Source organism: Geotrypetes seraphini, chromosome 4 (genome assembly GCF_902459505.1).
Source record: "Geotrypetes seraphini chromosome 4, aGeoSer1.1, whole genome shotgun sequence".
Lineage (NCBI taxonomy): Eukaryota > Metazoa > Chordata > Amphibia > Gymnophiona > Dermophiidae > Geotrypetes > Geotrypetes seraphini.
Genome location: NC_047087.1, coordinates 258131708 through 258158589, shown reverse-complemented (window position 1 = coordinate 258158589; position 26882 = coordinate 258131708). Strand labels below are relative to the sequence as shown.

General features: G+C 40.2%; 1 protein-coding gene across 2 annotated transcripts in view; it reads right to left on the bottom strand.

The window, feature by feature from the left end:
* The window catches only part of HECTD2 (HECT domain E3 ubiquitin protein ligase 2), a 113646-nt gene that overhangs the window by 70383 nt on the left and 16381 nt on the right, over nt 1-26882 (bottom strand). For both annotated transcript variants that reach the window (XM_033943402.1, XM_033943401.1), the window contains exons 4-8: nt 24226-24328; nt 15528-15617; nt 14316-14380; nt 2981-3026; nt 790-899 (exon numbers count right to left, since the gene is read on the bottom strand). In XM_033943402.1, coding sequence (XP_033799293.1) covers nt 790-899; nt 2981-3026; nt 14316-14380; nt 15528-15617; nt 24226-24328 — 414 coding nt within the window. The remainder of the gene's footprint in view (nt 1-789; nt 900-2980; nt 3027-14315; nt 14381-15527; nt 15618-24225; nt 24329-26882) is intronic.

Here is a 26882-nt window from a genome sequence, read left to right as displayed (position 1 = left end):
GACATTTCTCCAGCATCTGGAGCAGACATCCTATCTAGTTCATTGGATTGGCTTCCATGAAGATGGGATACTGGGCTAGATGGACCATTGATTGGTCTCACCCAGTAAGGTTATTCTTATGTACTTATTCAATAGGCAAAATATGAATCTCTCCACCTTAGATCCCTGATAGTGTATATGCCTATGGTCCCTCTCTCATAGCTTTTCCTGTGCAGTGATGGTGCCTCTATCTCCTCTTCTAGTTCATGCTCCAGTTGTGTACTTCATTCATCACTTGCTTGTACCACATGGCACGCCACCAATACACAGTTGCATTTTTCAATAAAGAGTGAACCATATAGCTGCAGCAAAATCCGGAGTAGAGGACTGACAGGAGACTATGTGTTAGAAGCTAGAAGTCAGGCAAGAGGGATATGAGATAGAAAGGTAAGAACAGTTGTTGCTATTGCTTAATGGTCCATCAATGCTGCTAGCCTTATCAGCAACAGCCATGGATCTACAGTGTCAATGCAATGGTAAAACTACAAATTTTAAAAAGATGATTAGGCCAGAATGGCCTGCAAGTCATAATGTGCCCACCTCTGGCCATTATCTTTAAAATATTCTTGGGCTACAGAATCTTTTGCTAAGAGAACAAAATGTGAAAACTTTCCTCCAGAAAGGTCCCTAGATTTATCAATGAAACAGAGAAACAATCGCTAAGGCTTAATGTTATATTATGTGCTGTCTTATATCATGCCAAATCTTTGGAGAGCAGAGTTCTAGGTGTATAATGTAATATATACTTACTTTTTAAACCAGTGAACTAAGAAATGATGATCAGCTTCAGCCAAGGTGGCTATCTGTCTTAGTATGTGAGCATAAATGACATATGCAGAAGTACTACTAAACTGAGGGTTCTGGGGGGAAGAGGTGAGAAAAAAAAGGTGAACCAGCACTCAGTAACTTTTAGAGGACTTAAACATTTAGGAGAAATTCATCAAGGAGTGCTAACTGATTTAACAAGTGCCAATTACACGCTAAATGCTAAGATGCCCATTATATTCTTATAGGTGTCTTAGTATTTAGCGCGTGCTAATCATTAGTGCCCTAAATCAGTTAGTGCATCTCGATGAATTCCCTCCTTTAACTCAATTCATTAGAAAATTACTAGAATTACCATGAGGGGTTGTTGTTTTATTTGTTTAAAATATTGTATATATTATACATTAATGTAAAGTTATTTTTAATGGATAGCAGAATGATCACACATGGCAACACATGTTGATAATGAAAACCAATACAGTTCATACAGAGTATTTTGGTTTTGTTTTTTGTTTTTTTTTTGAGTTCTAGAAAGATCTAGAAGGATTTTCTTTACATGCACAGGATTTCCTGCGCAGCTGCATTACACAGGACCCTTCATTTCCATGTAATAGTTTAAAGAAAACCCAACATCATAAAGGGAAGAAGATGGATATGTTTGTCTAATTATTTTATTGCCGGCGTGTGTGTGTTTTATATAAGTAAGTATATACGTATATATACATATATTTTTTTTTTAGTTCAAAAAATCTTTAATTTTAACCAGGTGCCTAGCCTGGGCCAATCAGGTCTTAGGATTAGTGGGGATGGGCGGACCCGCTATGCCTAAGGCCTGATTGGTCCAGGCTTCTAGAGCCTGGGCCAATCAGGCCTTAGGTTTAGCGGGGATGGGCCGGGAAGGGGCGGGCCCGCCTCATTTCCACGAGGCGGGCCCGTCGGCTGGACAGCAGCAAGACCCGTCCAGCCGAACAACATGTAAAGGTTAGTTGGGGGAGGGAGGGGTCGTCGGGCTTTCCGGCAGGAGGATTGGGCATCCTCCTGCCGGCAATTATCAGTTTTGGGGGGAGGGGAGTTCCAGGGGGGTTCCGGAAGGAGGATTGGGCATCCTCCTGTCGGCGATTACCAGTTTGGGGGTGAGGGGGGTTCCAGGAGGGTTCCTGCAGGAGGATTGGGCATCCTCCTGTCGGCGATGGGACAGGCGGCCGCGATCGTGGCCGCTATACTTATTGCAGCAGGGAGATCCCTTGCTGCCATAAGTATAGCGGCCACATCTACTTACAATGTAGACCAGCATTTTGCTGGCCTACATTTTAAGCGTCTCTTCCTCTACTAGGGAGACGCGTAGGGCCGCCTAGGTTCGCCTAAGGCCCTTAGTCGAGCTTAGGCGTCTTGCAGGCCTCCCTAGGCTCCCGGAGGCGCCTTTAATATAGGCGGCCTGCCTGGGGAGCATTTTTTTAAAAAACGTGCATCCCAATTGGCTGATTAGACAGCTGTAAGACGCCTACAGCTGCCTAAAATCGGGACGCACTTTGGAGAATCAGGGCCATGTTGCCTTTGTCTCAGTAATCCATGCTTATAAAACTAGATAGATAGATAAATAGATGCAAAGAATGCCATTAGACTACAGCAATACTTTTAAATTAAGGAATATCTTAAACTCAGGTCCATCGTCTAGAGTAGAACAAATGATATTAAGGAGCTGAAGAGATTGCTGTACTCAGCAAGATTTATTTATTTATTTTAAAAATTTCTATACCGTTTAAAACTAAACGGTTTACATAATTTACATACATAATTTTGTATAAACATGATAAAACTGACATAAACAATCATCATAAATCTTCTCATGCTCAGAATTATGAAGTGCAATTATTAGTTATTGGTGAGGAGTTCCATCCCTGTGCCATTGGATGAGGATACCTGCTTCTGAACCTGACCCAGTCTTGCTTATTGATAAGCTTGTCCGAGTTTTTCTGAATCAAAACACATACCATGCCATTAATGGAAAACAAGGCTAAAGTGGGCCTAGTGGCTAGGCTTTTCCAGAGCTTCATAGGAAGTATTCCACATTAACATCAGAGATCACCACTTGTGTGACTAATTAATCCTGCTTATACCTGCTAAAAAGTAGTTCTGTAAATTTAACATATTTTAAGTCAGATTTTAATGCTGTTACCTGTGAAAGTATAAAGTAGGCTCGAAGATCATCTTTGGTTCGCGGCCTGGGAATAAAAAAATAGAATTAACACATAACATTTTGAGCCATGAGTAACACAAACTTTATTTACAACTCCAGCCTCCTATATCCCCAATGGAAATCTTATCGTTGGTCTTTCTTGGGATGAGAAGCTAGAAAACTCCATGAACTAACATGTTTTTAGAGACAATGCTGACATCAATGCAATTTTGTTAATTGATGCTACTGAAAAACAAGAGTAGTTCCCCTTTTTTTACTTTTAAGATCTTACTTCATTTGAATTCTGAACAATTATATAATTATGTGTGCATATAATTTCCCATATAATTAGGATAACTGTATTGTGTAACATAGTAAATGACAGCAGATAAAGACCTGAATGGTCCATTCAGTCTGCCCAATAGTCACAAGTCACACTCATTATACAATATATTCATGGTTAAATTGTCTTTTCTTTAATATTTCTGGGCAATAGACTATAGAAAGTCTGCCTGGTACTGTCTTTAGGTTTCCATTGCTGGAGCTGCCATTGAAGCCCACTCCAGCCTATCCTAACCATCCTGCTCCTGGAGCTTCTATCAAAGCCCTTCCCAGCTCATCCTAAACCAAATTACTATATATGGAACACAGACTGTGCAGGATTGCCAAGTTTCAGCCTTAGTTTGTTTTATACCTTTCATTTTCTAATTAGAGATTCTCTGTGTTCCTCCCACACTTTTTTTGGTAGATGTGAATCACTTGTTCACTCTTTCCAAAAATACTAGGACTAGGGGGCATGCGATGAAGCTACTAAGTAGTAGATTTAAAACAAACCAGAGAAAATATTTCTTCACATGTGTTATTAAACTCTGGAATTCATTGCCAGAATGTGGTAAAATCAGTTAGCTTAGCAGGGTTTAAAAAAGGCTTGGATAATTTCCTAAAAGAGAAGTCCATAGGTCATTATTGAGGTGGCTTGGGAAAATCCACTGTTTATTCCTAGGAAAAGCAGCATAAAATCTGTTTTACTAGTTGGGTTCTAGCTAGGTACTTGGAACCTGGATTAGCCATTGTTGGAAACAGGATACTAGGCTTGATGGACCTTTGGTCTGTCCCAATTTGGCAATTCTTATGTTCTTATGTCACTGTTTTCATCTCCAAAAAGACCCAGATATTGTGAAAACAAACAGTACTAATAAAACACTTTCACAAAAGAAAGATGCATTATGTCAAATGGTGCATTAATAACACAGTACAGGCTGAATAACCATTTTCAAATGGAGAAAAAAAGCCTCAGACAAGGGCCCTCCTACCTCCACAATGGTGGAATAGCGGTGGTTAAGCATTCACCTCATTGGCAAAAAATCTCCTTAAAATGAAACAAGCACAATGCTGGGTTATGCTTTACTTGGAAGATGTTACAGATAGATGAAAAAATCAACTTATCTTATGTTGATCGATGCACCAACGGTCTGCTGCCATAACAGTACTCTCTACACTGACACCATAGACTGGTGAATCCCCGATAATCTCACCAGATGTACTGATGAAACTTGTGAGAATCAGAAGCGTCTTGAACGCAAAGCTCACAGTAGCTGATAAAGATGAAATAACGAGCTCAAAACAACTGAATTTGTCTTTCAATACTTTATAAATAAAGCACAGTATCTTAAACTCAATACAGGAAGCAATGGGTAACCAATGCAAACTATGCAAAATAGGTGTTATATGCTCATATTTGGAAGCTCATACAATGATTCGAGTAGCAGCATTTTGTGCAATCTGTAAAGCATGAATCACTTATTTAGGTAAACCAAATTATAATGAGTTACAATAATCAAACACTGGAGTCAATAACATGGTAATCACAATATAAAAATTATTCATTGTAACATATTCTCTCAATCATTGTAACATCTGAAGCTTAAAGAAAATCTGATATACCACCAACTTAATGTTTGGCTTAAACGATAAAGTGGAGTCTAACAAGATACCCAAATATTTGCATTGGTTTAGAACAGGAATAGCTGTCTTTTCCAACATTAAATTAGACGGAAATTTCTCCAGCTGTTTCTCACTACCCACACATAAAACTTCAGTTTTACTAACATTTCATTTTAACTGATTCTGATGCATCCAAGCTTTAACAGCTTGAAAACAATTCTGAAGATGCAATAATGCATCGGACATAAGAGTTCATCACTGGTATCAAAAACTGCATGCCATTGGCATATATCTAAAAATTCACACCCAATTTTCTTAGTCCCTGACAAAGGGGCAACAAATATTAAATAAAACTGCCGATGGGGGCGCTAGTGAGCGCGAGCACGGATGGCAGCCTAGTGGATTAGCTCCGGAGATCCTCGTGTTAGTGCCTCGAAATAACCTCACTTTTACTAATTTGAAAGAATAATCACTTGGCTCAGCTTCTTTCCAACATGTCAGCGTCGAAACCGGGAAAGAGAAAGAACGCTGAACCGGCATCCCCGCACAAGCAAACTGCAGGGAAATCAGACGACGAGACGTCAGCCATAATGGCCGAGCTTCGCGGCATTCGAGAGCTCCTTACTGATACTAAACAGAACATCTCGGAGATTAAGGAGGACCTCACCAACCTGAAAGGGGAATTCACCAAGGTACTCTCTCGCATTGACGTCTTAGAAACTAAAGCCGCGGTGACTGATGAATCGCTGAAAATACTCCGCCGCCAGACAGCACGTGTTGCTATGCTAGAGCATGCGCTGGAGGATGCTGACAACAAGGCCCGACGTAATGGCTTCCGTATGCTTAGCCTGGCTGAGGGAAGGGAAGCGTGCGATATTGTGGAATTCCTGGGTGCCCTGCTACCGCAGATTCTTAAACTAAATGATACTCACAAACTGGAGTTTGACAACGCGTATCGAGTGCCTCATCAGCGACACCAGACATCCAGGTTCCCCAGGCCGATTGTGGTAACCATGTTGCGCCACAGCCAGACCATGCTGATCATGCAGCATGCGAAAATGCATGGCCCGATTGTGTTTGAAGGTACCAAATTACTTTTTGTACCGGATTTAGCAAAGGAGACTGCTAAAAGACGCAAGCAGTTCCTGGCATATAGACCTAAATTGAAAGATATTGGTGCAAAGTTTGGTGTCCTCTTCCCAGCTCGCATGAGGGTTACCTATAACAACAAAACCACAGACTACACCGACCCTGCTGTCCTGGCTGAGTTCCTTGAATCTGTGCAACCTTCCTCTATTGATAAGACCTGAACTATGAACATGAAGTAATGCTTCTGGTATTTCTCATATGGTTTCATACCTGTATTTGCTATACTGAGCCAAGTTCTTTTTTTAGGCTTCTTATAGTGATGTTTATTTTCTCATGCATGTTTTATCTCTCTGGCAGCAGATTCACTGGTCTACCTGTGCCACTCACTTACCCACAGGTTATGTTAGCTCGCTTGCTAACTTTTCACATTGATACAGACTGTGTACAGTTTTACATTTTATCTTCACAGGGTCTCATCATCGCTGATTTACCTTTGTGTACCAGTACTTATATTATTGTATGCACTTTATTTCTTATGCTTTTTGAATTTTATTCTGTTTTCACATATCCATAACTTGCCTATCTCTCAACGTCAAGGGCCTAAATAACCCGGTAAAAAGAATCAAGATTTTGAGATACATTGAAAAATTTTCTTCAGATATTATCCTGTTACAAGAGACTAACCTCTCTGCAACTGAGTCCGCTAAATTAGTGTTGAAGGGTTTTTACCCAGTATTATTCTCTGCTGCTGTAAATAAAAAAGGAGGTGTTGTCACCTTTTTGCGGAGACATACTGACTTTGCTATCACCTCTCATACTAATGATATTGGGGGGCAGATGGTTGGCTGTTCATATGTCTATTAATAATTTTCCAATCAGTGTTATTAACATCTATGCACCGAATGTGGATCATCCACCATTCTTTGATGACATTGCTGATTTGATTACTTCTTCCTGTGGCTCATATTATATTTTGGCGGGTGATTTTAATCTGATCCTGAACCCTCTCCTGGACAGGAAGTCGACTGTTCCCTACTGTAAATCGAGGTCCTGGTTTAAGATGCAAGACATGATGGAACAACTGAAACTTGGTGACCCGTGGAGAACTCTGCATTCCAATGACTTGGATTACACCTTCTACTCCGCCCCGCACGCCTCTTACTCGCGTATTGATTTTTTTCTACTCAGCTATAATTTGATGGCTAAAGTAGACGCTGGCACCCTTGGAGAGATAGCAGTGTCGGACCATGCTCCAATTTTCTTGTCCCTCAATGACATGGGTACCAGACCCAACAGGAGTGTATGGCGTTTTAACTCCTGTTTACTGTCTGATGAACAATTTATATCTACCATGCAGTGCCACATCAAAGAATTCTTTGAGCTCAACACTGTGGATGAATCAAGCTGGACTACCATCTGGGATTGTTTCAAGGCATATATTAGAGGGCTGATAATTTCGTACACTGCTGCCAAGAAAAAGAAACTCCTGGAAAGTGAGATTGCTCTTCAGAAGAAATTGAGATCCTCATGACCTCACATCCTCATGACCTCACATCTTTGAATTCTTTAAGGGCTTTGAGATTTGAGTATAACTTATTTCTCAGTTCTTCTGCTGCCAAAGAAGTATTCATGAAGTCAGCTTATTATTATGCCAACATCAATAAATGTGGACATCAATTAGCGGAATATGTTAAAATAAAATCAGAAAAAACCATGATTCCGGCTATTCAGGACGATGCCGGATTGATGTGGCTCAATAATGCCGATATTTGTTCTCAATTTCACACCAAGCTCTACGTATCTGAAACTCCGGATCTTCTATAGAACCATTCTTAGCTGCACTGCCCCATGATACTCTTTCTGATGTACAAAATGCAACTCTCTCATCACCACTGGCGGATGCTCATATCCGTGAAGCTTTACTTTCCATGGCCAAAAAGAAAGCTCCAGGGCCGGATGGCCTCCCTGTTGAATTTTATCTTGCTTTCCAGGACCTGCTTATCCCTATTCTATTACAGCTATATACTCACCTCATTGACTCTGGTCTAGTCCAAGGAACATTCACCGAAGCAACGATTATAGTTTTACTGAAACCAGATAAAAATCCTCTCAGTGTCAAAAACTACCGGCCTCTATCTTTGATCAATATTGATGCGAAGATCTTTGCTAAAATCTTAGCCATCAGGTTACAGTCTGTACTTTCTACAATCATTCACCCGGATCAAAGTGGCTTCATGAGTGGTCTTCTTTCATCGGATAACACTAGACTGTTTGCACATATTATTCTTCAAGCTCAACAATCAACTTCTCCTCTTGTTGCGGTAGCCTTGGACGCAGAAAAGGCATTTGATCGTATGGAGTGGTCCTTCATTTTTGCAGTATTGAAATGGTTTGGGTGTACGAATATGTTCATTTCCATGGTGAAAGTTCTATATACGTGTCCTACCACCTCTATACGTATCAATGACTTGAATTCAACTTCTTTTCAGCCTACTCGAGGTACAAGGCAGGGGTGCCCTCTTTCCCCACTTCTTTTCAACCTTGCACTTGAACCACTACTCATTGCTATTAGAACTGATCCCTCCATCCGTGGATTCTGCCACGGTGATTTTCAAGTGAAACTGTCTGCTTATGCTGACGACGTGCTATTGTATACAGACCCAACTTCCTTACCGTATATTTTTCTTTTGCTGGATAAATATTCTCGAGTATCCGGCTACAAGCTCAACATCTCCAAGACCGAGATCTTACCCTTGCATGGCTCGATAGATCCTGAATTTCTTCGAAGCCTTAACTTGCAACCAGTATCACAAAAACTGAGATATTTAGGTATCTTTTTTTGGTGCATCGTTAGAAGATACTGGGAAATATAATTCAGATTTACTGTTCCAGATTGCCACTTCTCTGACGGAACGCTGGTCCCCTCTTAAACTATCTTGGTGGGGGGAGACTTGATACCATCAAAATGATTTTGACTCCCAAACTTAACTATATTCTCTCCATGATTCCCTTCTTATTGGATACTAAAGTATAAACTAAGTTAGAATCAATACTGGTTTCGTTCTTGTGGCAGAAAAAACCTCCTCGTATCGCATTGAAAAAACTCAAAGCTGCTAAAGAACATGGTGGTGTAAATTTTCCAAGTTACCATGATTACCATCTAGCTTTCCTTGCTCGTCAGGGATCGAAATGGCTGCTTGAATCTCCTCTTGAACATCCTCCATCTTGGCTATCTCTTGAGTTAAGCTTATATTCAGCAAACCATTTGAAACATGTATCGTTCATGGCACCTAACCATATAACTAATAACAACATCATTTTTTCTTCCACCAGTAATGCGCTACGTGCAGTTGACAATTGTGCTGATATATGTTGGAATTCAACCCTCCACTCTTCTATATGGAACAATCCACTTATCAAGATTCAAGGTCAATACATTGAGTGGAAATCATGGATAAAGAAGGATATCTGGTCCATTGATCATGTGACGGTGAATTCTAAACTAATGTCATTTTCTTGTCTTGCCTCTACATATCAGTTACCTGTTACTCATCAATTCCGCTGGCTCCAGCTCTATCACTGTTTATCGCTGTATTTAAAGATTCATCCCTTGTCTTCATTGGCCCCTTCTATATCACAGTGGTGTGTGAAATTCAGTTGCGCCAGGAAAGAAGCATCTTCCTGGTACCGAATACTTCGTGACCATCATTTTCCAGCCTGCCTACCTTTTCATACTTCCTGGGAGGATGCTGCACATACCTCATTTAATTCTGCCACATGGAATCTGATATGGGTCTCTGCAAGAAAATCTCTTAAAGCATCAGCCATGGCCCAGCAAATGTTTTTTCTCCTTCATAGGGCCTACTGGACCCCCCATAAGCTTTCCCTAACTGGTAACAAACTTTCTAATAAATGTTGGTCTTGTGCTGTGGAGGTTGGAACATTTGCCCACATGTTTTATTACTGCCCGAATGTTTATGCGTTTTGGTCCAAAGTGTGGGTTATTATATGTAACTATTTACCTATTACATCTCCTCATTCATATGCTGCAGTGATTTTTGGTGCCTATGCTTTACCTGAGGATTTAGATAAGTATCAATCTAGACTGTTGTGTAGTTTACTACAACTTGCACATAAATCTATCCTGTCCAACTGGAAAGACTCTGCATCTCTAAGTGTAACCTTCTGGTGGAACCTAGTGTGTCTCTACACTAAATTTGAAAGGGTAGCTGCTGAGAAAATTAACTCATTGACTGCCTTTAACAAGATTTGGGCTCCTATTGTTGACATGTGTTAAGAAACATTTGCGTATATGTATTGCTTTGTATATCTCCTTCCTTTATTTTTGGCTCATAGATATTCCCTGTGATAAATGATGTATATTTATAGATATTGTCACAGTTCTGTATCATGGTGTATTTTTTTTTTTCCTTGTTCTCTTTTCATCCATTGTTTTTTGACAAAATTTAATAAAACATATTGAACACAAAAAAAAATAAAACTGCCGATAACGTCGAACCCTGTGGCACACTTTTACCAAAAGTTGCCCAATCTGACCAATCTTGAGCAATTTCCACCTGAAATGTCCTCTCAGACAGGAACAATTGAAACCAATCCAGCACTGTTCCACCGAAGCCTAAAGTTTTCAACCTTGACAGCAAAATCTGATGACTGATTGTATCAGCGCAGATGAAATATCCAGAAAAATAGCAAAAAAAGCAGTCAAGACCTCATTTCAATGAATTCATCATAGCAGCTCAGTAGAGTGTTTTGGTCGAAACCCAAACTAGAAATTGTCCAAAATGTTATTCTTTCCAAAAACTCTTGCGACTGGGAGAACACAACTTTTTCTAGTACCTTCGCTAGAAAATTAAATGATGAAACAGGACGATAATGTGCTAACTCCTTTCTACTCAGTTTATTTTTTAACAACAGGCAAACAATCGCCTTTTTCAAACCTCACTCTCCTATCTTCTTTCAGTCTTGCAATTCAATTTTTCGTTTTCCTTCTTTCACTAATATACCTGAAAAAAAATTGTCTCCCTTTTTTATATTTCTAGTCATTTGCTCTTCTGCCTGAGCTTTCACTAGATATCTCTTCCTCTTGGCTTCTTTCATTTTCATCCGGTCAGTGGCGTAGCAAGGGTGAGAGGTGCCCAGGGCAGTGGCACCCCTCCCCTTCTCTCCCCCCACCTAATGCGCACAACTCTTCCCTACCCTGTACCTCTTTTAACTGCCCATGTCACCGTCAGCTCTCCCTCTGACATCACTTCCTTGGCATGGGACCTGGAAGTGACGTCAGAAGGAGAGCCAAAGCTGCCACAAGCAGCAGGTTGGAGTTGCTGCTCATGCCAGTGAAGAGACAGAGATATGGGGGGAGGGGGAGAGAAATGAAGGCGTACATGCAGTGGGGGGAGAAGTGGAAAAAGCGGGGAGGTGGAGAGAAGGAGGGGTGCTAGCACCCTCACCAAGACGGCGCCTGGGGTAGACTGCCCCTCCTTACTATGCCATTGCAACCTGTATACCTTTGTGTGCTCCTTTTCTTTAAGTATTTTTATATTTGACAAATGCCAATTCTTTTGCTTTTATTTTCTCTGCCACTATTTTTTTCTTGTGGGGTTTTTTTTTTTTCACATAAAGGTCTGTAGCCATTTTTATTGCTTCTTTCGCCTTGGACCACTGCTTTTCCATTTCCCTTATGTCCTCCCATCCTATTAGCTTTCTTCATATACTCCCCCATATTACTAAACTCCAGGACTGAGGTTTGTGTAGCTGCCTTCCACTTTAGCTGTTATACCAAACCAAACCATTTGATAATCACTACCGCCCAGGTAAGCACCCACTCAGACATTAGAGACACTTTCCCCATTTGTGAGCACCAGATCCTGTATCTCTTTTTCCCTTGTCGGTTCTGTCACCATTTCTCTGAGCAGAGCCCTTTGAAGGGCATCCACTATCTCCCTATTTCTTTCCGATTCCACAGTCAGAACTTTCCAAACCAGATCTGGCAGGTTGAAATCATCCAGTTACAGTACCTCTCCTTTCTTCCTCAGCTTTTGGATATCTGCAACAAGATCTTTATCAAATTGCTGTAACTGAGTTGGAGGTCTGTAGATAACACCCACATAGATAGAAGTTCCATCTTCTCTTTTCAAAGTTATCCATAGTGCTTCTTCCTTGCCCCAGACCCCCTGAATTACAGTCGCTTGGATATTGTTCTTTACATAGAGGGCTACTCCTCCACCTTTTTGACCATCTTTGTCCTTCCTAAAAAGATTATAGCCTGGTATGTTTGCATCCCATCCACAGGAATCACTGAATCACATCTCTGTGATTGCTACAATATCCAAGTCTGCCTCTAACATCAGGGCTTGTAGATCATGATTTTTGTTACCTAGACTACAAGAGTTTGTAATCATTTCTTTCCACCTACTTTTCAGTGGCAATTTTATTTTTTTGTCTAGTTTTTTGTTTAGTCTCACTTCCTGTTGCCTTGCTAAGAAATAAATTGCTAATATTGTTATTTGCATTGCTATTTTTACTACCGTCACCTCCTGTCTTTTGCAGGGGATGACCACTGTAAGTAGCCTGCATACATATGCCACCCCATCTTCTAGTTTAAAAGTCTAGAAACATATTGCCTGAATTTCTCAACAAGGATACTTTTACCTGCCATAGTAAGATGCAGCCCATCGTTACAATATAGTCTGTTTTTCCAAATATTTCCCCATCCTCCTATGTAACTAAAGCCTTCTTGATGACACCAGGCTGAGCCACCTATTGAAGATCTCAGTATTTAGTACTCTTTCCTCTCCTTTTTCATATGTAGGCAGTACTGCAAGTAGGGTATTGCTAGCTAGGTCATTTGTTCCCAAGTGGATAACCACATCAGCTTTAGAATTCTTAGTCATAAGAACATAAGAAATGCCGCTGCTGGGTCAGACCAGTGGTCTATCCTGCTCAGCAGTCCGCTCACGCAGCGGCCCTCAGGTCAAAGACCAGTGCTCTAAATGAGTTCAGCCTCACCTGCGTATGTTCAAGTTTAGCAGGAACTTGTCCAACTTTGTCTCTTCCCTAATTACACACAGTATTTGTTTGGTACTCCTGGTAGCCGAGGCTCCTGAGAGACACTTCACTATTTTAGGCTCCTTGACTTTTGTTCCAAGGTTAATACCTCTGATGATGGAACAGCAATAATTTTCTGGATTGAGCTTTCTTATTTTTCCTTTGGGGGTACTTTTCTTAATGAGTTACCTTCACTGTTTCTGGATCCATCTCAATTCTCTCCTCAGCTCCAATGGAGCAAAAGAATTCCGTAGGTGCAATTGTGAGGGTGGATGTTTGCGTCACATGCCAAAGTCTACCCGACCCTAATGTGATCCATTTATTCCTGGATTACTTTATTCTTTGAGGTGATAAATTGGTAAGATTTTGTGAAGCGATGGAAGCTGATTTGATTGCCTCCAATTCCTGCTTAAATTTACAGAGCTCCTCCTTAATACTAGAAAGCTGAAGACAGATGGGGCAAACTCTAAGTCTCCAGATGATGTACCTTGGAACTAAAGCACCACAGTGATTGCACTGAATAAAAGTTATCCTGACTGGTCAGTATGGGAACTATATATCAGTAGCACACCCAGGGATGGGTGGGATGTGGGGAGGGAGGATGGGACTAATACTACATAAATTGCCCCAGATGGCCCCAAACTCTCCACTGGACATTTCCCTGGTTTTCCACAATCCCTACAGATTTTGCAAACCTCTACCCCAGCCATCTCTAACAATGCCCATTCACTCAGCACCAGAACCTAGCATTGCATTCCAATGCACTACTAGGTCTTAGTCAGCCAATAAAGAATCAAAACTAACAAAAATTAAAACAATGAAGCATGACTTAGCATATTGGGTTTTGTTCATTTCATAAAAGCAATCAGTTACAGTACACACACAAGTTGTTAAAAGCATACTTTCTCACTGTTTTTTTTTGTTTGTTTTTTGAAGACTAGCTTTATTTAACCTTCCTGGAGGTATAATTCCCCTTTATCAGAGCTATTTTCCCCTATCTCCACCTGGTTATTTTCCTTCCCTTCATAGCCTTATTATTATAACCTTTCCTCCCCTTTTTCCTTTTGTTTCTATGAGTCCTGTATTGTTCATTGTTGTGTCCTCAGTGTTCATGACCAACCCTTCCCTAGTATTTCTGTTTTGTAAACTGAATAGATTTACTAATTAATATTTATGGTATATCAAATAAACCAAACTATTAGAAAAGTAAATACACACAAAATATCAGTTAATATACCCTTTCCATTCCTTTAACAGACTGTTAATGATTCCTTTCAGGACAGACTTCTGGATATCTTGAGGCTGCAGAAAAAATAAACAGTTTATAAAAAGTTTGCACTTTTAACTCCTGAAATAATGTTGATTTTAAATTGTAAAATGAATTTTTATCTCCTCCCCTGATATACCTTTCTCTTTTCTGTTCTGCTTTCCTTTAGGAGATGATAATCTAAGGAAGGTAATTATCAAGGTGTATAAAAGGCAAGCCACAATGAAGAAAGCCTTTATTGCATCTTGATTTATCATGAGTCACTAATTTGCAGTATCTCAGTTCTTCAGGTTGCTGACTCTTGTGTAAAATGATTAAAGGTAATATTCAGCCTGAAATATTAGGCCACCAAGTCATGGCCCAGTGATCTTGAGCATATATTAAAGGGATTGGTAATCATACAAAATAGGTGAATCTAGAGCATCCCCCCCCCCCAATATAAACCCTCTCTAGTTGTCCCCTCAACCTGAAAGGTATCCCTTATTGAAGAAATCCTACCCCAGGGTGTAAACTCCCCCCCAAATGCTACCCCCATTTCACAAAGGACCCCTAAGCCTACCTTTATAAAATTTCTAGGAACAATCCCCTATCGCTCCTGTCCTTGCTGGTGCCATCATCCAAAATGTTACTAGCAAACCTTAGTGATAGCCTTGTGGTGCAAAGACCTTAACTGATGCTTTGATAGAGCACCTAATAGTGTAGATCCCTTTAGCATATGTTAACGGCCTAATGATGTGTGTTAGCGCCCTAATGTAGCTTGACAACTAACCTCCTAAATCTCTCTGAATGCTTGTTTTAGCTTCAAGAGAAAAGAAGATTCATAAGTCATACAACTTAACTTGCTAAATTTAAAAGAACAAATAAAGTAAAGATATATACAAAGCAAGAAAATGCTAGTGAAACCTGGACTATGAATAACAAAGTAGTTTTCGGGCAGGAAGAGATTATAAAACTGGAACTGCAAAAGCTTTCAGGGTCTTCCAACAACAGTAGAGTTTAGGGTTGTTGGAAAAATAAGAAACTTTATCAAAACTGAAAAAAGCATCCAATTACTTCTTAAAATTCTGAAAACAGCAAAACACAATAGGGTAAATGGCTTTTGAAAATTGCTCCCACACTGCTCTACTATGTACAATAATATTTAATATATTTTTTTAACATATCTGATTTTGTGATACTTACTGTCTGCAGTAAGGCATCATAGACTGCATTCAAAAATTTTGTATTCACACCAGAGTCTTCAGTGGAACTAAATGGAGCATTTATATCCCTCTGCAAATTTGATCATATAACAATGTTTTAAATGCACATTACTTTACTAGTGTTTCCATCTTTAATAGCTTCCTACAGATCAGTGGTCTTCATTAATTTTTAAGTTGGTGACACTTTGGATTCTAATGAGTTGAAGGAGAGCCACTGAATATCTTCTTATGGGGGGATATGACATTACTGACCAGTGTGTGTCAATAACATCCAGCCCTACAACCCACTTTCAGACTTCATTGGGAAGTATTCTCAAGGTTGTGACCATTCCAAATGCATTTTCTTTTGTCTCTTAAGAAATGCCATGTCCTTCAAGCATGTGTTCTTCCATCCCCCCCACCCCATCTACTTTCCTCTTTTTGTAAAAGGAAGAGTAGCAGAAAAAATCCAGAAAAGTAATGAGAACCACCAGAGAGCTCTCCAGGGGCCTCCATTGGCCCCAAGCCTTGCACTGAAGACCACTGCTATAGATTAATCAATTTTTAGTTTTTCTTCCCACAAATGATTTCTTAATAGTTTCCAAGTACCAATTAGAGAGCTGCACAGGAACGGGGATGATGGGAATCCCACAAAACCCATGAGGTCCCCCCTCCCCCCGGGTCACAGAGATCCCAAGGGTTGGAGGCACCTCGAGGGGCTCGAATACCTTAGTGCAGCTCCTTTCCTGCTCTTCAGCTTCCCTCCACAAAGCAGCATGCAGCACTCCCAGTACACTGCTCATAGCTGAATGGAAGCCTTTCCTCTGACATCAGAGCAGACATTAGAGGGAAGGATTCCAGGTCAGTCACGTGCAGCATGCAGGGTCCGCTGCCCTGCAAAGAAGTGCAGATGGAAGGCAGGAAGGAGGTGGTCAACCTAGATGGCTCCAATACAGTCTTGTGGGAGGGGAGCACCGAGGTAGTTGGATTACAGAAAGGAGGGAGGGAGCGCGTGTTGGACCAAGGAAGAAAAGAGGGGACATGAACTTGGGATAAAGGAGGGAGCGTGTTGGGACATGGGAGAGGCACAAAACTGGGACAAAGGCAGGAAAGAGGGTGGGGGGTCCAAACTTGGGACACAGAAGGGAGGGAAGGAGGTTGGGAATGGGTTTGGACACAGAAGGAAGGGAGGGGGCATGAATTTGGGACAGAGAAGGAAGAGAGGAAGGGGGCATGAACTTGGGACATAGGATGGAGGAAGGGGGCATGAACTTGGGACATAGGATGGAGGGAGGGAGCGAAAGGTGCTGAGGTGGGGGAGGGAATAGAAAGGGAGAATTGTTGGGCATGAGTGTGTGAGTGAGGGAAAAAATGGTGCACACGGGAATGGAAGAAAGAGGAGAATTTTGGGGCATAGGGAGGGCAAGGAGTGAGGTACAGATGCATGAGGAAGAGAAAGATGAGAGGCAGAAATGTTGGATATGGTGGTGGAGAAGAACAGTGGGACAGACTGAAAAGGGATGCAAGAGGGAGGAATGTTGGACATAGTGATGGAGGGAGAGATGTGACATGGTGCTGGAGAGGGATGATAGAAGGAGAAATGTTGGGCATGGGGCGGGTGGGCAGGGACGAAAGATGCTGTACAAGGTCTAGGGGATGAAAGAGGGAAAAATGTTGGGTGTGTCAGTAGAGGGGATGGGAGAGATGCACTATGGATCCCTCTCTCTTTTCCAACTTCATTTGCAGCAAGGAAGAGAATAAGGGAGAGAGAGATGTTGGACAGTGAGAGAGAGAGGAAGACATGTTATACATGCGGGTAATTGCCGGAGAATGTGGTGAAATCAGTTAGCTTAGTGGGAGAAATCCACTGCTTATTCCAAGGATAAGCAGAATGGAATCTGTTTTGCTACTTAGGATCTAGCTAAGTACTTGGGACCTAGGTTAGTCACTGTTGGAAACAGTATACTGGGTTTAATGGACCTTCGGTTTGCCCCGTATGGCAATTCTTATGTTCTTATGAGTGAATTCCTTCAAAGAGGTAGTACATAAATCATAATAAATAAATAAGCAATATTTTACAAAGTATACAACAATTTGTTTTCATTCAACTGAAGTTTTGAAATATTGCCATTGATACACACTGAAAATTGTATAAAAATATCTATCAAAGTACTGGGAATTATCCATGTATGGATTTCAGAAAGAAATTCTACAATCAGTTCTCCACACACTAGGATGAAATTGTACTATTCAATGGCAATCTCAATTTTCTGGACAACATTAACATCCTTAAGGAGACAATTTCTTGAGGATCAACAATCAACATCAGACACAGACTGTTTAAATGTTTATGTTTATTAAAAACTTTCTGTAGAGGTATATTCTTTGTAAGCTTATTTTGCTACACAAGAAATCACAAAACATTTTCTCTTTTTGTTATCTGTAACTATGACTAATTGTACTGGCTGTGGAATTTCCCTCCCCCCTCCCTGCTTTCCTGTAAAATGAAACTTCGTTTTCCTCAGAAACAAAACTTAGATTTCCTCAGAAGCTACATCCATAACTAGTTTGTAACTGTGCATGTACAAAGGGGCGTCTATAAATATGTGGTTGTTTACTGAATAAAGGGGGATATCTCTTTGGATATGGAAACAGTCTGCATGTGTGTTTATCCCCAGATGCATCTGACTTACAGACGGCAGAGAGTGTGTGGCAGTATTGGGACCAGAACCTTTTCAGCTGGGGACTTCATCCGGGATTGGATTGGTGCCGGGCTCCAGTGAGTATAGATTTATGAATCTTGAATTCTGTTCTCTAGTGCTCACTGGTGTCTCTGTCCTCTTCCAAACCCTCATTTGTTATTGAGGCTTTTGGCAAGCCTCTCACGGAGTTTTGGCAACTCCTGTTACCTAATTAAGGCTTTTGGAAAGCCTCACGGAGTTTGGGGAACTCCGGTAGTACATTTGAGTGGCCACACGTTCTTTTGGGAAGAACGATATTAAAAGACATGCCTGCCTGCTCTGTCGTCTGTGGGGTAAAAGCTTTGTGCATGCACTTTTTTCTATCGCTTAGAATATAAGATTTATCTTACATGGTATCTTACTGTGTCTTGCTTATAAGGTAAGGTAAGCGAGATTTGTGTTTTGTCATGGGTCAGAAAGGCACTAAGGATCCTCCCCCTCCTAAGAAAGATGAGACTTGTACAAAAAACCTGCAGCTTTGGTATCTTTTAAATTTGCTTGTGCTCTCTGTTGAGCCGAGCTGCGTGTCTGCATTACGTTACTGATTTCTGTCTGTGAAGAAAAAAAAACCTGCCATCTGGCTTTTCTTTTGTTCACTTGAAAAAAGTTTCAGTGTGGGACTTTACCTCCTCCTTCTCCATGCCTTCCAGTGAGATAGAAGGTGGGCTTTTGGACGCCCCTTTTTTCCTCCAAAGAGGGGAGGGGGGACTGAAGAAGCATGGAGTTCCTTTAATACAAGGATCCAGAGGGACTCAGTGTGTAGGATGGACAAAGGTTTGCAGGGCTAAGGGAATTAGAACAAAGGATTCATCTTTAAGTAGTCTCAGAGCAAGTCTGTTTGCATATTAAAAGGTTTTATTGAGAACTGGTAGTTTAGCAAGGTATGCGAACTTCATGTATGTGGTTTAAATTTATTTCCGGAGTAGCAGGAAAAAAGAAAAGCTTACATAGTTTGAATGTGCTGATTTAAGTTAAAAGGGCTTCTGTATGCCAAGATCAGCATATTGGAAGATCAGAGTTTGCATAGCTAAGTGATCAATCCCTGCTGTGTTTAGCTTTGGCTGAACTTTTTCAAGCTTTCAACAGCTGATTGCAGCCTACGAGCCATGTGACTTTGGATGCATCCTAGCACAAAGAAAGGATTTTATGTAGCTTGAATATTTTGAATTGCTAGCGTTATAGGAAAAGTATGGAGAAATAGGAGTCATGATACAAATTTGATTAGGACTGGGTATAGACTTTAGAGAATATATTTCTCTTGTTCCTTTATTTTTAAAAGTTCTAAGAAGGGTACCAGTTTTATAGGAAAAGAAAATGAATGTGAATTGAGATGTTTTCAGACAGATGACAGAGAGAATGAGGAATGTGATGTTAGCCGAATACTTTTGTCAAGCAATACGGAACTAGAGTTTGATCTTGAGTGAAGTGGATGTGTTACAGGAAGTGCATGATTTAAAGAGAGTTGAGCCAGTTACGTGTTCTGGCAGTTGGGAAGGAGTGCCTGCTGGTTTATCCAGCACGCTTTTAGCAGGTATAGCGTATGTGAAAGCAGGAGCCGAGGTACATGTTGAAAATTAAAAAAAAAAAAAAGTTTTGTTCCCCTGCATGGCTTGTGGGTGGAGTCGTGAGCCAAATTTTAGTTTACATATTTGCAAGTCAGCGCTTCAGGATAGGAATCTGATACAGATTACGGATTGAGAATAATTATTTTGTGCTAGCAGAAAGTTTAATTGTGTCCCGTAGTGAGTCTTTTTTAACTTCTGTTGCTTTCCACAGCTCAGCTCAAAGGCTGTGGCTCTCTGCTGCAGGGACTTATTTTCTCTTTTCTTAATGAGTATGTGCTTTTCTTACAGTGCTCACATCGACCGTCCTCTGAGGGAAAGGAGCAGTACCACATTCCACCACTAGCGAAGAGCACAGAGAATAGTTCAGTCCTTTGTTCCCTACTAATTATGTGCTTATTTTTCAGCAGTGCATTACTCAGGTTCTCTCTACAGACAGCATGTTTTCCACTCCCTTGGACAAAGAAAGAACGCAGCTATACACTTTCCCCCATGTGGTAGCAGTTCCGTAGTTACAGAGAAGACAAGCTTGAATAACAGACAAGATTACCTTCAAAATGTTTCAGCATGAGCTCTACAGCCCTTATGCAGTTCATTTAAATTAATTCAGAGACTCCGACTTTACATGTTGCTATAATACTTGCATAGACATTTCTGGACTCATAAGATTTTTGAAAAAAAAAAAAAGACTATTTCCAATAACTTTACTGTAACTTACTTCATTTGAATTATGCTTCTGAACTTTACTTATGCATTTGCATATTCCCCTAGGCTCATTATGTCATCTTGTTAGCTGTTGTATTTTCTTTGCATTGTTATCAGCACAGACTTTTTGTTTATCCTGTAATTTAAATTTTCTTGTTGTATTCTCTATACTGTGACACATCAGCCCTGTCACACATAGTGTGAAAGTGCCTTCTATTGGCTTTCCATGTTGCCCTCACCAGTTCTTTTCATGCTTCTCATTCAACTTTGAGCAATGAGTTCTTGTACCTCACACAGACAAAGAAAAATTATATCTTATATGTACTCCTTGTGTGCCTCATGTGCACATGGGTTAATTTTACATATTAGGCATATATTTGGGTTTCTTAGCACTCTGCATTATTTTACATCTTATTGCATTAATTCTAAGTTACTATGCCCGACACTTCTGAGCATAGGGACCAATTCTATGCTGGTAATACCGAGGTCCTCTTCATTTAGGGTAATTTAGGGATTTAGATATATATCTAGGGTTCTATCTTTCTCTTAGCATACTTGCTTTACACTTTAGCATTCTTTCTTTATATATTTTCTTTACATTCTCTGCTCTGTATACCTCCCAAGTACTAAAGTTTCCTTGATACCTCTATATATAAAAGCACAGTTCTGCTCTATGGCTATTGTACCTGGACTAGAACAGACACTGTATATGTACCTGTCCCTTGAATGGTAAGTTTCCTGTATGGTTTGGCTTAGCCAGCAACTTACATCAATTACTTACAGATGGGTTTAATCTAGGACAGTGAATGGGATTTGCTTGTATTCTCACTTGAGAATTCAAGTATGCTTTGGGACAGATCTTCTAGGCACCTGCCTTTGCAGGCCTCGGTAGTGTATTTTTCTGGCTTTTGTGCCCTTAGCCCTATCTAATTGGCATTAAGAGAATATACTTGCACAACCACACACTGATCCATAAGCTGCACTGTGCCCAAAGTAACCCCCCCAGAGAGCCAGAGGTAAGACCACGAGTGCCCTAGGTGTGCCTATCATGTGCGTGAACTTACATGATTTTCATGAAGGGGTTGAGCAGTAATGGCAGTCGGGGGGGGGGGCAGTTACACCAAATATTTTCACTCTAACAGAGTGAAAAAGATGTAAAAAGATATACAAGAAGACAATTTTATTGAGATGATCCTAACAACCTAATAGGGCATAAGGAAAATAAGTTGGAAGAGGTACAACAGAATAATAAACCTTATGGACCAGTATAAGGATTTTTTATAGTTTCTCTTTCTCCATTTATTGCCTCTTCCCCAACCCAAGCTCTGACATCTGTCTAGCCTCCTGCCTCCAGCTGGTCCTCCAAATGCTGTGGTGAAAGTGACCTCTCTCTGGCTGACAGAGCCATTCCTCTGCATGTCCTGCCCACAGGAAGTTGTATCACTGAGATGGCATGTGCAGAGGAAAGGCTTGCCTGCCAGAGAGCTTGGGGGTTTTTTTTTTATCGGTGACAAGCCTCTGCTAGCTGGTGACTTGCTACAGAATTTGGAGAACTGGCAAGGAGCAGTGTGTTGAGATCCAGGCACAGACCTGGAACAAAGTGGAAGGGAAAGAGAGAGGCAGGATAATAAAGGGACGCGAGAGAGAGAGAGAGATAGAGACCTGAACCAAAGAGGAGATGGACAGAAGGGACAAATGCTAGACTGGGGGGGAAGCAGAAGGAAGAGAGAAACACAGTCAGACACTAGATCAGGGAGGTTAGTGGAGTTAGGGATGGGGGTGCAGGAGGAAGGGAAGAGAGAGGAGAGAATCTGAGCATATGGAGGAACAGGGACACAAAAAAGATGTTGGCAGTGGATAGAACATAGGAACATAGATGCAGGACAATACTGGAAGAAGGGGACGGACAGAAACACAGAGGAGTATGCTGGACAGAATAAGGTAGAGACCCAAAGAAGAGAGACTGAATATGGCAAGATAGGGATGAGAACAGAGGGGATATATTGGTCAGGATTGATAAGGACACATAGGAAAAATAGATGGTGGAAATAGAGAAGAAATGTCAAAAGGACTGAAGACCTTGGAGAGAGTTGAACAAAGATGAGAGACAATAGGCCCACAGCAATGTTCAGACAATAAAGGCAGGAAAAAAGTATTTTTTTCTAATATATCAACTTTGGCCTATTACATTTTCCTGGTTCATCAATATTTGTTTTGATTCCTCCATATTATCACCTTTAATAACTATTTCTGGCATGGGCCCTTATATCCTTTTCAGTAAAGACAAAAGCAAAGAATTAATTTAGTTTATCTGCCAAGGCCTTATCTTTCCTGAGTACCCCTTTTACTCCTTGATGATCCAGTGGTGCACTAAATCTCTCACAGTCTTTCTGCTTTTAATATACTGAACAAATTTTACTTAGAGAGCTTTAGCCTCTCTGGAAAGCATCATTTCCAAATCTTTTAGTTTTCCTTATCAAATTGCTTTGCAGTGCTTACACTACTTCCAATTTTCTTTATTTGGATAATGTTTCCATTTCTTTAAAAGATATTCTTTGGCTCTAATAGCCTCTTTCACCTCATTGTTTAAAATAAGCAGTTTGTTGTTTGGCCTTCCTTCTTTTTTAATACACGGAATACATCTGAGGCAGGCTTCCAAGATGGTATTTTTAAACATTATCCATGCCTGACTTAAAGTTAACTTATGCAGTTGTTCTTTTAGTATTTTTAACTATTTCCCTCATTTTGTCAGTTACCCTTTTGAAAATTAAATGCTGATACAGTAGATTTCCCAAGTGTTTTTTACTCCAGTTATTAACTCAAATGTTGTTAGCATTAACATTCAGCATTATATTGTGTTGGCTACCCTGAGAGTCACAAAGGCTTAGGGGATATTGCATTAAACAATCTGACTCTTGGGAATATCTGCAGATAGACTGAATGGCCCCTGCCCCATATCTATATATCTTAAACCCAATGTTCTGCTTTCTCTTCTTCTCTTCCTTTTTCAGCTTTTTCAGCTCCTTCCCCAGATCCAGATAATATGTAAACCGTTTAGTTTTAAACGGTAAAGAAATTTTTTAAATAAATAAATACATTGCATAAGGACAGCTACATTTTTCACTTATATATACTGTACACACACAGAGAAGCTGCTTTATAATCAAGTTATGCTCTATAATTGTAATAGGCTTATTTCTATATTCTCGTATATACCTTTTCTGCGCCACCTGGCTATTGTCTCATTATTTTACTTCCCATTGCCTCTGAGGCCTGAACCTAGGACCTAAAAAAGACTAGGCAAAAAAACACAAAAGATTACATCTGGGGACTTATCCAAAACCACACAAAAAGACTAGGAAAGACAAAAGATTACAGTTGTGATCACAGTGCCAAATAGATTCAACACCATTACCTCTCATACCAAGTCCTGCATTCCATGAAGGACTACATCATAATAGTTCTCCCCTTGACAGTTCCTGAACCAATAATTGTTTTTATGACTGCATTGTCAGTGACCTTTTGTTTAAGCTTTTTTCTTTCTCTGTTTTCTTCTTCTAACTAATGGTTTATTGTTTGTTTCCACTGAAATGCAGTATATTAAGAGCCTAATAACAAACATTTATGAATTTTAAGTATTGTTTGGTGTATGATTTTATTTTCTATTTGTGTATACTAAAAATACATATACCTTGAATGTGGCATTTAATTCCTGGAACGAATCAAATGTTGTCAAATAAAAATAATGTACAGCTTCCCAATCTCTTGCTGATCTAGCTTTATCTATATCTTCCCTAGAATAAAGCCAGAAACAAGTATTATATATACAGGAGAAAGACGTAAATAACTCATATAGAAACCAACTAAGTTAAAATTGTATATACCCACGTACATAATTACTAATGTTTATATCTATACAATCACCATGGTGAAGCTCAAGTGCATCCCCTTGTTGCATATTTGTAAAAAAAAAAACAAAACCTTAAGATAACTAGATCTGTCACAACAAATCTTTAAACCATCATGCTGTTTCAAAGGAGATGATCCTGGCCTCAGAACATTTTACCTTATGAGAAAGGATCTACAAAGTTTGAGCTTGTAGGTGGTTTATGATTTTTTTTTTTTAAACCCAACCCCCCCATAATGCAATTTATATTTACATTTCAAAACAGTGACAAATGGCAAGCTCACCAACAACCTACAATTAAAAGTACAAAGTTGTTCCACTATTGGCACTGAATCTACCACAGTCTGCTGTTGAGACAGACATGGGGGAAGCCACTACTTGCCCTGGATCGGTGGATCAGGTTTTTGCCAGGTACTTGTGACTTGGATTGGCCTCCATGAAGATGGGATACTGGGCTAGATGGACCATTGGTCTGACCCAGTAAGGCTATTCTTATGTTCTAACTATGGATCTGGTGTGTCACCAACCCTCCAACTAAAAGACCTGTTTACTAACCGTTAGTACCAGAAACAGCTAAGATAGGAATTTATTTATTTAAAAATTTATATACCGCTTATCTAGGTAACCCAAAAAAAAACAGTACAAAAATTAAAAATAGTGCAAAATACTGCAGTTCGCTTGATCTTCGGATTGAGGAAAAATGACCATATTAGCCCTTCCCTTACTACAAAAAATTGCACTGGTTACCCGTGGAAGCGTGAATACTGTTCAAGTTCGCATGTACCTGTTTCAAACAGGTCTGGGGATTAGCGCCTTCCTACCTGCTACCCCACTTCACATTACACAACCCCACACAAACAACCAGAAACCAAAACATCTTTGCATACCCAAAGATTACAGACTGCAAATACAAATCCTTTTTGGACAGGACCCTCAGTTTCCAAGCAAGCAGACAGTAATCCTGGCTGGGAAACTACATTAATAGAGCCAGGCAGACCTATGACGCATTCCAAAAATCAATAAAAAAAATGTTCTATTTGACAAATTCATCTCCTAAACAGATACCCCTCACTCTCAATGATATTTTCCCCTTGCCAAACTTGATGTAATTTGCTGTCCTTTATCTATTTCTTATGTAACTTTTCACTTCTTGCACTCTGTAATTCGCTGATTGTCCAGCCTTCTTCATTGTAAACCACCTAGAAGTCTTTCGACTATGGCGGTATAGAAAAATAAAGTTATTATTACTAGTCAGATGCATTTTCAAAATATTCTTGAAAATTATATCATAAAATTCCAGAAAAGCATTAACAAACGCAAGGAGGTACTACTAGAGAAAGGCATTAACACAGGAAAATATTAACAAATAGTTGTGTTTTCAACATTTTCTTCAAATTAATCCTTCCAGCACAAAATCACAGAATACCAGGCAGGGCATTCCAGAGTTTAGCACCTGCCACAGACATCAGGGGTATGGAATGAACAGGAAATAGGGAATAACTGCACCTTACACATGAATTGTTACCATGCGTTAACTGTCAATGTCGCAGATAAAGCAGAACATTTTGCATCACCTGAAGAAGTATAGCTAACTGCAATCTGTGTTATCAAATCATCCCCTTAATGTGCCAAGGCTAACTTTGTCCCTGTTAGGGAATGTTTCCAATAGTTACTACCTAATGTTTCTTATCCTTTGCAGTTTGTTGCTGGTGGTTGTGAGAATTCATCCATAGGTAGGTTTTTCTATATTCAGTGTGTCCCAGACTACCATCTGTCAGTTGCTTTACTATAACTTCTAGAAAGAGGGGATATCTGTCATTCTCAATCTCTACGGTGAACCTGATATTTAAATTACTGCTATTTAGGTAGGTCGGAAACTCATGTAGGTTTTCATGGCCATGGGACCAAATGCCAAGTGTATCATTAACACGGAGGACCCAAAGTTTGGGCTTAAGTCTGGCGCTATTCAGTAAGATTGATTCAAGTGATACCATAAGAATTTTTAACACTACTGAAGAGAGGGGGAACCCATCACTGTGCCTTCAGTCTGAGGGTAGCATTATCTTTGGTTCTGAAAGAAGGTTGTGTTTAGGCAGAAAACTGTTAGGCTAGCCCACTCTGACAGTGTGTCTCCTACTTTCAGGGTATGACCCAGATTGTTTCATTTATTGGGACTTTGGTGAAGAAGGAGATGGCATTGAAGCTGACTACAAGGTCTGCATTGCTTAGTTGCAGTCTGCTAATGATCTCAGTGAAATAGGTGGCGTCTTGTTATTGGAAGCAATATCATCATGTCTACTGTCAGGATGTTAAATTTTTTAAAGTAATATTCCTCAGCATCCATCACTGCAATTACATTCCCTTTGTCTATCTGAATTATTGTGCTGTTCTTTTAATGAGAATGCTAACCATTCCTTGTCTACTAAGTTTGGTGGGCGCCT